Below are 12,448 nucleotides of genomic sequence, written 5' to 3'. Positions count from 1 at the left end.
GTCACACACACACACACACAGACACACACAGGCAGACAGTCATACACACACAGACAGTAATACACACAGGCAGAGAGTCACACTCACCTGACAATCACACAGTTACCTGTGGAGTTCATTGTTGAGGCAGTGCAGCTCCTGGTGACTGTTTGGTGGGGAAGCAGGGACTCCTTCCTGCTTCCCCTGCAGCCGTTTTCCAGCGCTTTTAGCTCCGCCCCCGCCGCACGGTAAGCTCCGCCCCCGCTGCAAATTTAAAACAATTTTTTTTTTTTTTTAATCGGCTGTGCGGCCGCACGGCGCCCCCTGCTCCATGGCGCCCTGCACAGCTCGCACACCCCTAAGGCCGGCCCTGCATATACTGATTAAATTGCATATTCGAAACACTTTGGGATATATCTTTCTTAAGTGAAAGTAAATAAGAGAACACAATTTTGTTATATATTTACGTTTCATTACCTTTTTTTTTTACTGCAAGTAATCAATGTATTAAAATAAAATTTAGAAGGGTAAACATGTCTGGTTTTGAATGCAACAGCATACCTAGCCTGAAATATATGTTTACTTAGTGATCTCATTGTAAGTGTAAAATCAGAATATGTGTCTCACCTTTTAATCTTGATCAGTAGAATACTAGTTATCAAAAAATTCTACAGAATAAGTTGGCGCAACAGGAACTGGACAGAATATTGCTATAAATAGTTATTTAAATAATACAGCAACCTACAAGGAGTTCTGAAAGACACAATCTCCAAGAAACAAATACATAAAACAGAAAGTGTAGGTGCGCAACACAATATGAGAAGTAGCGACCAAGGATAAAACCATAAACAGAGTATATGACTTGTGCAGGTTTCCACCAAAGTACATGCAATCGTGTATTAAAATACAAATATAGCCAGTGAGTAGCCAGCAAGTGTACAAAGATACAATGTGGTCAATTAAGAATCTGTGACAAGTAAAACATATAGTTGCAATTGCACTGCTGTTCAGGAACAATTGGATCTAAAATACATAAAATCACAGATTAGTGCAATAATGTAAATAAAAAGTTTGAAGGTATCAGAGAAAGGTAAAACTCACAATTGTAGAGTGGTTGAAGTACCACTCCAAACTATCAGGCACCGGGAGGATCAGCCCCTTGAGGATGTGGAATCCAAATTGTAGTATGATGTATGAACTCACTCTCAGCTGAAATGATGAAGTAGAAAAAAATTGTAGCTTTATTCCAAAAAGACAAATATAAAATAAGTAGATAACTACTACTGTGTTGGAGTAAGTCAGATAAGTCCTGGTAAGTAGTGGATAAACCATATAAGTTCTATCACACTCTGTATCAAGCTTGCCACAAACTCTCCATGTCAGTGCAGCTACTTCCGGGTTTCGGCGTGCGCTATGCATTTCACCCCGCCTCTCAGGGCTTTCTCAATCGTGAGTGAAATCTCCGGTAAAAGTATTTTATATACTCTTCAAACATTGGCAGTATTTGTCCACCGCTTACATTAAAACCACATATTATGGCACATGAATTGATTAGAGGTAAAACCCCAATTGAAACATAGGAGTATACAATAAAATGCATATAAACTATATATCTATATATAAAACAGATATATATAGACATCAAAGTCCCAGTGACTTAAGTAGTGCAGTTATTGTAGTTAAATAGGACCAGATAAGATATCAGAATGTATAGTCAAAGATAAAAATAAAAAACAAACAACTGTAGATATAGAAAGGGCATATCTTCTAAACCCAGCATTTTAACAGAATCTATGTTATATCAATATACAAAAAGGCTAGCACTCAGAATATACTTGTGTGAACCTCTAAAGGTAATTCTTCTTTTAGGAGTTCTATTCTTGTCTATATATGAAAGGTGTCCTGGACTGAGAACAGATGTACAAATGATTGGAGGGACATTTATAAAGAAAATATTCTAAAACTGTATCAATCAAAAAAGTGGTATCCAAAGGTAAAATATAAGCTTCTGGTGTCTCTGCAGACATACAATAAAAAGGGGGAAGTAGTCTAAACTCTTAAAAAAATCTAAACTAAAATCCAATACCAGGAGCTGACCAACATATAATTCAATGTGTTTGTGTTTGTAAGATTAACAAAAATCAAAAATGTCTCAAAGTAAGGGAAGCAAATGTGACCAGTAAGGAAATTATAAGAAATCAAAAAGGTCAAAGTCTATATTGAGCCCAGCAGGGGCTAGGGTGTCCATATAGAATACCCATTTCATTTCCTGCTGCCCAATTTTTTTTAATAAAATCACCTCCCCTCCAAACTTTAAAGACTCTTTTGATACCTATAAATTCCAAGCCTGAGGGGTCCTGATTGTGTGCATGCTGAAATGGTCCGAGACGCTATGACTAACAACATCCTTGCGTATGTTGTACACATGTTCCCGCATTCTCTTATATGGTGGACGTGTAGTCCTACCTATATACTGGAGTTGACAGGGACATTGTAACAGATAATTTACGTTGTTACTTTGGCATGTAATGTGCTCCCTAATGTCATATTCTCTATTTGTTCTAGCAGATTGGAATTTATACATTATCCTTTTTTTCCCGTTTGATTTGTATTCCTGCATCCCAGACAAGTCCTACATTTATAAAAGCCTTTTAAGTCTCCAAAGCAATTTCTCGTGAGCCGTTTCAGTCTTTCCTTTATATAGCTCCTTACTAAGGAATTTTTAAAACTTGGTGCTCCCCTAAAGGTAATTATTGGTCTATCAGGTAGTATATCACCTAAATCCTTGTCCATTTTAAGGATAGGCCAAAATGTGTTTATTGTACATATTATAGCTTTATTTTCAGTGTTATAATGAAACACTAATATATCTTTTGGGGGGTCCTTACTGTTATCCTTATTATTTAATAAATCTTGCTGTGTCGTATCCTTAACCTCCCGCCAGGCCTTATTCAGAATATCCTCTGGGTAATCTTTCTCCCTAAATTTGTTGAGTAGATCCTGAGCTTGTATTTGGAATGTGCTTTCCTCTGTGCAGTTACGTCTTAATCTCAACAATTGTCCCTTAGGGGTATTGTTGAGCCAGGGCGAGTAATGGCCACTGTTGTAGGTAACATGGCCGTTTGCGTCAACCTTTTTAAAGAATGTTTTTGTTTTCAAGGAATCTCCTGCCACATAGATATTTAAATCTAACAAATCAATTTCCACAGGACTAATATTGCTAGTCAACTGTATGCCCCAGTCATTGTTATTAAGAAAATTTAAAAATTCTATAAAACTGTCTTCTGTACCCTTCCAGATTAAAAACATATCGTCTATGTAACGATGATAGGCAAGTATGTGTGTGCCCCAGCCATGATCCCCAAAAATAAACGTCTCTTCCCAATGGGCCATAAATATGTTGGCATAGCTGGGTGCATACGTACTGCCCATTGCCGTTCCCCTAGGTTGAAGGTAAAAAGAGGAATCAAACCAAAAATAGTTATTCTGAAGTGACCAACTGATACATTCTAAAAAATCTATCTGAGGAAGAAGTAGGTGGTGGTCATTCATTAAAAATGATCTAACTGTTACACACCCTTTCTCATGTGGAATACAGGTTTAGAGTGAGGCAACATCGCAAGTTATTAGGAGGTAACCCTCCTTCCATTTAAACTCCTTCACCATTTCAAGTACATCCATGGTGTCTTTTAAATAAAATTTGGTTTTAGTAACAATTGGTTTTAAAAACGTGTCTTTATATTTCAACACTATTATAAGAGACTGACATAATGCCGGACACTATGGGTCTACCTGGAAGGTTTTCCAAATTTTTTTGAATTTTTGGGAGGACATAGAAGACCGGAGTTCTAGGGAATTTAATATTTAAAAATTCATATTCCTTTTGTGTTAAAATACCCCCCAGTTTGCCCCTATCCAGTATTTGAACCAAAATATTTTTTATATCTCCTAGTGGGTTACTCCTTAGTTTTTCATATACCTCACAATCCTCCAGTTGTCGTTTGCACTCAACCACATATTTTGTTGTATCCATCACAACCAAGCTACCACCCTTATCTGCGGGCTTGATGATGATATGTTCATTTTCTCTAAGGCCCTTAAGTGCCTTCCTCTCATCATATGTGAGGTTAGACATTTTATTCTTACAATGTAGATTCTTAAAATCCTTAGAAACAGCTCTCTCAAAGGTTTCTATCGTACCTTACTTCAAATAGCTGTGATAAAATGTAGACTTATTCTGTAGGCTAGAATGTTTAAAAGGGTCTTCCTCACCTCTCTCATTGTTGTACACATTTTTAGAATTTAGAAAAAAAAATAATTGAGTTTTTTTACTGTATTTTAGAACATCTATATCTGCAACAAAAAGGTCAAAGTTCTTAGTTGGGGCAAATTTCAAGCCCTTATTAAGAACTCTGATTTCATAATTTCCCAAAATATGTTAGGAAATATTATTAATACCAATTGGTACCACCGACTGCATCTTACTTCCTTTCAGCTGTTTCCCTCCTCCAGATCCTCAAAACTTACATTCCTTGTCCTTTTTATTGGGAAATCTCTCCTCATCGGGGTTCTTTCTAAAAAATCAGGCCTGTCTTCAGTCTCTAGGACATGGAACCTATTTTGATTTGATGGAAACTTCTATTTGTAATTGTATATTCCATTTTTTCTCCATAAATGTTATGATTGCACTTATTTTCATGCTCCCTATTAATGTTCTGGTTTTTATTCTGTATCTGGTTAGCCCTCTTACCCTTCTTGACTACCTACTAGAATACTAGTTATGCATGGGAAATTAATTACCATTTTATAACCTTTGGTTGGCTGTACTAACCCCATCATGCATATGCTAAATAATTGGGCATTGTTTCCTGTAACATGCAAGGGTATATGCATGTGTACATTAGACTTGCATGTGTTATAGTGTGTGGGTATATGTGTGAGTGCTTAAATCTTTGTGCATTTTAATTTGTCTTTTTTTCTCTTATCCTCCAATTGTTATTTCCTGGACTAACTCTTGCACTTATTTTTCAGTGCTCTTCTTGTATGTATAATATATTACTTTGAATGTATACATTTTAATATACTTTCATGAAAATGTGAATTTACTACAAGAAACAATATTAGTTCGAATTTCTTTCTGCAAAAATATTTTATTTTAAGCTTGCATAAAAATATAATTAAAAAGCAATAAAGATAGTGGAGTTTCAGTGTGAATATCAGAACATAGTAAGCTGGGTTTTATAATGGCTTTTGGTAGAATGTATTTGTTTCCCATTTTGTTTGGAGAGCTTCTACTAGGTTGCTTCGACCACTTTTGCGCAGATGACGCGCTAAGAGTCGTAACTTGTCCGCTGATGTTGGAAGGCTCTTTTTCCAAAATGTGAGGAGTTCATAGATCTGTTCAGTCAGGTTATCCGGACTTTTGAGTTTCACAAGTTGAATGGTGCTGCGCCGAATAGGAAGGGACAGAACTAGCAATGATGCATCTTCTTCTGTGAGCTCCTGTGCCAGCCAGTGCAGCAAATTGTCCCACTGAACATCTGTAATACAAATAGTATAATTAGATCACCTAGAAAAGGATTGATAGATTGACCCTTATTTTAAATAAGGGTTGGTCAGTGTAGGTGGTACCAATTCCATCCAGGGCATAACCCTAAAAATTATAAATGAATCAAGAGAAAGGGAAATCCCTTACTCCCCCAAATACCATATTAGGGATCTCTCAATAGGGGTTTCCTTTAATTTTGATTCATATATAATTAGATTATATGTATTTTATATACTATGAATACCCCACATTATTATTCATATTAATTACTCACTTGAAAATAAAATGTACTTTTGAATCTTGATCATAACATATTGTCAGAACATATATTTTACATTAACATTCTAGATAGGTACAAAGTTCCGGCACTCTTGACAGCCTTGAAGTTCTAGTAGACAGAACATAAAAGTAATTCCATTAAAATAGCTTGACTGCTTGTGAATGACAGTGTACTGCAGCTGTACTTACAGAATTACTTTCGCGTTTCACATTTTTGCACAACTCAACAGCTCAGTTAACGTTAGAGACGTTAACATTTTCTTTTCTTTTTTTATTTTATTTAACATCAGGTTTGAATAATGATCATTAGGGGTTGTGGTCTACACTATTAGGAACACTGGAACGATTAAGAACATTTTGCTGTAGTTATAAAGGGAATGGTAAAATGTGCTATTATGTCATCGATAGGATAGCAATATTAACCACTTCTCTGCCCCACCATGCTTCTTGAAAAGAGATTCATAAGCTTCACAGCAATAGCAGATCCAATTCAGAGGTTTATTACCAGAAATGGCACAATAACATACAACAACGCAGCCTTGCTGCCTTAATCATATTTGTGTCCTATTTGATAATAAACCTTAAATTGGAGAATGTGAACCATTTTTTCTGTATACCTTCTGATGGTTGGCAGTGCTTCTTTCTACTTTAATTCCTGTGTACAACACTTCTCGCTCATTTTTATCCACCATGGTTCTTATTTGTCTTCCATTGCACAGAACACACAATGATAGGAAGGAGTGACTGCATGTATCATTCCCAGCCAGATTAATTAATGAATTAATTTCTAAAATATTTTACCAGGATGGATACATTGAGATTTCCCTCATTTGCAAGTATGTCCTGGGCCCATAAAACATTGCATTGATACAATAGGGTACAATAAAATACAAAAACAATATTAATACACAATATATACAAAATGTAACATAGAACAGGTAGGAAATATATAATCAATCATGACAGGTGCATTCTGTTTAGAGGTATGCAGAGAGGGATCTCTTAAAGGACTTTAGGCTTAAGGAAGATTTGAAACTGTGCGGGAGGTCGTTCCATAATTGATGTGCTCTGTAGGAGAAGGAGGATCGGGCCGCTTTATTTTTGTATTGAGGTAGACTAAATAAAGTGCTGGTACTGGATCGGAGGTTATAGGAGGTGGGAACATCCTGGGAGAGCATTCGTCTCAGGTAGGGTGTGAGCTTCCCAGAAAAGTTCTTAAACACAAGGCTGGAAAGATTAAGGGTGCGTCTGGATTCCAGCGACAACCAGTTTAGTTATTTTAGCATGTCACAATGGTGGGTCATGTAATTACATTGTAGCACAAAGCGGCAGAACGAGTTATACAATGTATTGAGTTTATTAAGGTGGGTTTGTGGTGCAGGTGCATTTACTACATCCCCATAATCAATGATTGGCATCAGCATTTGCTTTGCTATCTTTATATTTACTGTAGGGCTTAGGCAGGATTTGTTTATGTACAGGGCACCTAGTTATGGATACAGTTTAGATGCAAGTTTTTCTATGTGGAGGCCAAAATATAGATTGGGGTCTAACTACATACCCAAGTATTTGAAAGAGTGGACTGTGGTCAGTGTGCTATCTGATTTTGTTTTGATGCAGAGATGGGAATTGTGTAATTTGTGCAATATAGAGAGAGAGAGTACAACTATATATATACACTTGTAGGCCACGCTGGCTTCTGTAATGAACAGGGGGCCCAGGACACTCCAAATTCTACCTTTTGCAGTGTCTATTTGTAAACTGCAGCTGTCAGAGCACTGCCACATCTGGGGGTAACACAAGAGAATTTGAGGACCTGCTGCTTGGCTGTCGTAAGTCAAAGACTCTCATCTTTACAATACTAGCATGCTGTCTCAGAACATAAACTAGTTCCCCCACTCCCTGGCCACAGGTAAGAGGCAGGGAGGTGAGACTAAACTTTACTATCAATAAGAAAAAAACCTGCTAAACCTGCTCACTCCCCCCTCCCCCCCACCCCCCTCCCAGATCCCTCTCCCCACAGTGCCTATTCAGGTATCAATCGGCATGGCTAGATGGAAGGCTAGAAGGAAGCAAAAAAGGCATGGCTAGTAGAAGCCAGGGACTCACCTTTAGTGTTAAACTGCTCAAAAATGGTTTAACACTGAATCGAGGTACAGTGCCAGGGGACTCCAGGCACTATAACTAAGTCAATGAGATGAAATTGTTATAGTGCCTAAGTGTGTGACCTTTGTTGTTATTTTTTTAAAGCAAAATTTTAAATCATAGGGACTAGCTCCAGTTGTTAAAGTGGATATTCCCCCCCCCCACCCCCCCTCCCATTATTGTATGTTTTTCCCCATGTAGTATTTTAACTGGTGTTGCTGCATATTAAAATACTTGTAATATGACTTTCTGTTGTCATTTGTATTCCCATCAATGTTACATCACCCGACTCACAGAATACATATTTGATTAATAATGCTACACCATAAAATGTTAACAACTAAAATACTGTTACAAAACTTTTCCACAACTGTATTTAAATGATAAGTGATCATTGCTTTTCTATATGCACATTTATATTGTGTTGAGATTCTGCATGTTTATTTTAATTTTATTTAGTGTGGTTTTTAAATGCTTGTAGATTTCTATTTTATATTTAGGGCAATGAGAATCATATAATTCCATCTGATTTTACTTAACTTAGCTATACTTCCAATGGTTAGGCAGCTGTGTCCTAATGTGCTATAGCTGTATAGAATTACATTTAATAAAAAGTAACATTTGTCATATATAAATTGTCATGTGTAATTGTTAAATGTAAACTGATTTATTTAATCAATGTCAAATATTAAGGTACTTAAACCTTAGATCTTAAGATGAAAGAGAGTCAAAAACAACTGCCACTAAATAATGTAACCCGTTGGAAGACTGGGGTCCAATTTTTAAATATTTTTACTGTTTACGGTGAGCAGATATAAGATTTAAAGGACCACTCTAGTGCCAGGAAAACATACTCGTTTTCCTGGCACTAGAGTGCCCTGAGGGTGCCCCCACCCTCAGGGACCCCCTCCCGCCCGGCTCTGGAAAGGGGAAAGGGGTAAAAACTTACCTTTTTCCAGCGGTGGGCGGAGAGCTCTCCTCCTCCGATCCTCCTCTTCTCCTCCCTGTCGGCTGAATGCGCACGCGCGGCAAGAGCTGCGCGCGCATTCAGCCGGTCACATAGGAAAGCATTCATAATGCTTTCCTATGGACGCTTGCGTGCTCTCACTGTGATTTTCACATTGAGAATCACGCAAGCGCCTCTAGCGGCTGTCAATGAGACAGCCACTAGAGGAAATAGGGGAAGGCTTAACCCATTCACAAACATAGCAGTTTCTCTGAAACTGCTATGTTTATGAAAAAATGGGTTAACCCTAGAAGGACCTGGCACCCAGACCACTTCATTAAGCTGAAGTGGTCTGGGTGCCTAGAGTGGTCCTTTAATAGAAAGTAATATTAGATGATTTCCCACCAAGTAATAACTTATTTGCAGGTTTCATTACTACCTACTACCTACATTACACATTATAATAATAAATTCATATGTATGTAGTGCTTTACAGTTATATAATGGACTTATTTGATAATGATTTGGCATACAAAATAATAATGAGAGAGACAAGAGGTGAATGCATATAGTTTAACATAACTTACTTTAAATATAGTTTAAATATCCTGTAGCAAATATTGATATATAGTACTTCAACAATTACATTTAGCTTAGGTGGTGTTGATCGTAAACAAGTTATAAAGGATTTTTGCTTATTTGAGACAAATCCAAAATGTTTATTGTTTTTTCTTATCAAGGTCTCAGTGAGAAATCAGGCCTTGAGGTGAACCAACCACTCCAGGAGATATTGGTATAGTCAAAACTTATTTTAACCACGTTCTAGAATGTCTAGATAATTTTGTTGAGGATATTTGCTCTAAAACATGATATATTGATATTGAAAAAGAATGTGTATAAACGCTGATGAAATATTAACGAAGAAAATTCCATTTAATAATCATAAGCAACATTTGCAACATAGTTATATTTCCTCAGTTTGTTAAAGTACCTGTGGGATCACTTGAACTTAATTTTGTACTTGAGGGGCGAATTACATTTTTTTCCATCTAAAAAATAAATAAAAATACAAGTATTTGCAATCAAAAATAATTTCCTTATTATTTATTTCAAATGAAATTGAAATGACAGCTAAGGAATAAAAAAAAATCTCATTTAATACCATACACATTTATTGACATAAAAACATACAATGTGATAAAAGAAACTATATATTAATAAGTTTGTCTGTGTCCAAAGGTAAACAAATGTAAATATATATGGGAACACCCAAGCACATGTAGTTTCTTTTATGTATGTTCACAGTGTTGTGTGAATCAAATACAAACAATAAATAGCAAAATAGTGCGGGAAATTACTAAGAGTGAATCTCCCTCCCCCTAGACAAAGGTAATATCTGTGGTATGTGACCACCAGGTTACCACCATATGGAATACTCTGTCTGGTGGTAACCTGGTGGTATTTGGGGGAATTATATGTGTGTGTGTGTGTGTGTGTATGTGTGTGTGTGTATATAATCATATTCTGTAACTAAACCCCTATTGTTTTCGACTAGCTTAGGTGTTTTTTTTTTTTTTTTTTTTTTAAACTAGTACATTCTGTGAGCAATCAAATTGCTTTTTGGTGAATGAGTGAGTCGTTGGATTTTGTATGTTTTATATATTTATTATATATATATATATATATATATATATATATATATATATATATAGACATACATACTTTCCCTACCCCACATGGAAACAAGTCAGCATGTAGATATTCCATACTACCCTACACAAAACAAACGGAGGGCGGTAAAAGTATTAGACTCCTACTTACTCTCCCCTTGCAACCACCATTCACAACCTATACTATTACTACATGGGTCAGTCCTTACAACAGCCAAATTCTTCAAGCAGGCATATACCAGTCCACATTGTTAAAACATTAGGTCGCTGGAAGTCCTCAGCCTATTCATAGTACATTCCACAACCATTATAGGAACTCCGTCAAATCTTTATCAAAATAACATTGTATGTAAGTATTTATGTTGATTGTTGATTGTATTAAATATTTGCATGTATATATACTTTTTGCCCTTTCTATTTACAGGCCTACTGCATTGTCAGTTCTGGCAAAGCACAACCCACTTTTTCCATTCTGTATTACGCTATTCCTAATTTTCTCACTTTTACTCAATACAGCCTTTGTGCCTCAAACACAATTTTTAAGGCATTGCCTGGAGTTGTGGGAGGGACTTAATTACCTTTTAAAGGGACTCCTCACCTTCCCCTGTATAATTATATTGTTATTGTATTAATTATATATTGGTTTATTCCCTGACAATCCAGGTAGTCCCCCGATGACAATCCTGACAATCAAATTTATCCAAGTCATCGGCTGGATTGGAACTCGGGGTATAGCCTGGGTTACCAGGCAGCACCCTGATCAGATACGGCAAGGTGAGTATGATTCACGCGGGGCTGCAGGGGCACAGACATGTATCATTACGCACTAATGTTGTTAAAGCACATGCTGTTTAGGATGTAATGGTATATCCTAACGGTGGGATTGGACTAAATGATACATCTGATATCCTATGAACATTGGGTAAAACATAACAGATGATGAACAAGTCTTCTTACCTTTGGCAGGGTTAATGCTAATTTGGAAACTGGAGTACGCTGTTGTAATAATACATCGCTTGTTACACTACTCTTGTAACTTTCAATGATGTCCTCTTTGGATAGCTTGTAGATAGCTACAGTACCTTTATAGTGCTGTGAGCTATGATTGCCAAATTCATCAACAACAGAAAGATTGAGAGGTAATTGTTGTTTTCTTTGACAATGAAATGTAAGTTTGAAGGTATTGGCCATAGTTTTTCCATCTAAGAAAAGAAATGGAACATATTTTTATGAATATTACTAAATAAAATACCATTAAATGTTTACATAAAAAGGTACAGTGAATAAATAACAGGCCTAGTAAGGTGCAACAAAGTTTTAAATTCGGTATCAAATTTCAATATGTATTTACAAATTGACCTCCATTATACAATGTCATGTTAAGAGAATACTTTAGCATTAGGAATACAAACCTCAGTTCCAAATACTATAGTGCCCTAGTTGCTTAGTAGTTTTAGGTTCCACCTCATTTTCAGTAAAAACTTTAAAAAAGGTGCACCACTGCAGAACTCGCCACCATCAGCGATGTCATACAGATTCAAGCCAATGGTCAATCGAATGCTCCTCAGAGTGGAACATTGGAAACTGACGAAAATGCGTGTAAAGCACAGGTAGCATATCCAAATGCTTTCCATAGGAAAGCATGGAATTCAATTCCTTCTTCGCTGCAACCTGATGTGACTGAGTCTTACTCAGTTGTTGTAGAGGAAAAAACTATACTGCCTGTCTAGAAGAGAGTCACTAGAGGTGTGCTTAACCCTGCAATGTAAACATTACAGTTCCTATAAAACTGCTATGTTTTACATTGCACGGTAAAAAGGACTGGGCCTATGCTTCATTGAAACAAAGTGGTGTGGGGGGCTTTAGAGGTCCTTGAACCCC

General features: G+C 36.6%; 1 protein-coding gene across 2 annotated transcripts in view; it reads right to left on the bottom strand.

Annotated features, from left to right (window-relative positions):
• Window positions 1-5,159: 5,159 nt before the first annotated feature.
• DTHD1 (death domain containing 1) overlaps window positions 5,160-12,448 on the bottom strand; it is a 46,945-nt gene continuing 39,656 nt past the window's right edge. For both annotated transcript variants that reach the window (XM_063459907.1, XM_063459908.1), the window contains exons 8-10: window positions 11,525-11,769; window positions 9,889-9,946; window positions 5,160-5,519 (exon numbers count right to left, since the gene is read on the bottom strand). In XM_063459907.1, the coding sequence (XP_063315977.1) occupies window positions 5,218-5,519; window positions 9,889-9,946; window positions 11,525-11,769 (605 nt within the window). In that variant the 3' untranslated portion in view covers window positions 5,160-5,217. The remainder of the gene's footprint in view (window positions 5,520-9,888; window positions 9,947-11,524; window positions 11,770-12,448) is intronic.

The sequence above is a fragment of the Pelobates fuscus genome, chromosome 6, assembly GCF_036172605.1.
Source record: "Pelobates fuscus isolate aPelFus1 chromosome 6, aPelFus1.pri, whole genome shotgun sequence".
NCBI classification, from domain to species: domain Eukaryota; kingdom Metazoa; phylum Chordata; class Amphibia; order Anura; family Pelobatidae; genus Pelobates; species Pelobates fuscus.
The sequence above is the reverse complement of the archived record's forward strand: the minus strand, read 5'-3'. Positions and strand labels throughout refer to the sequence as shown.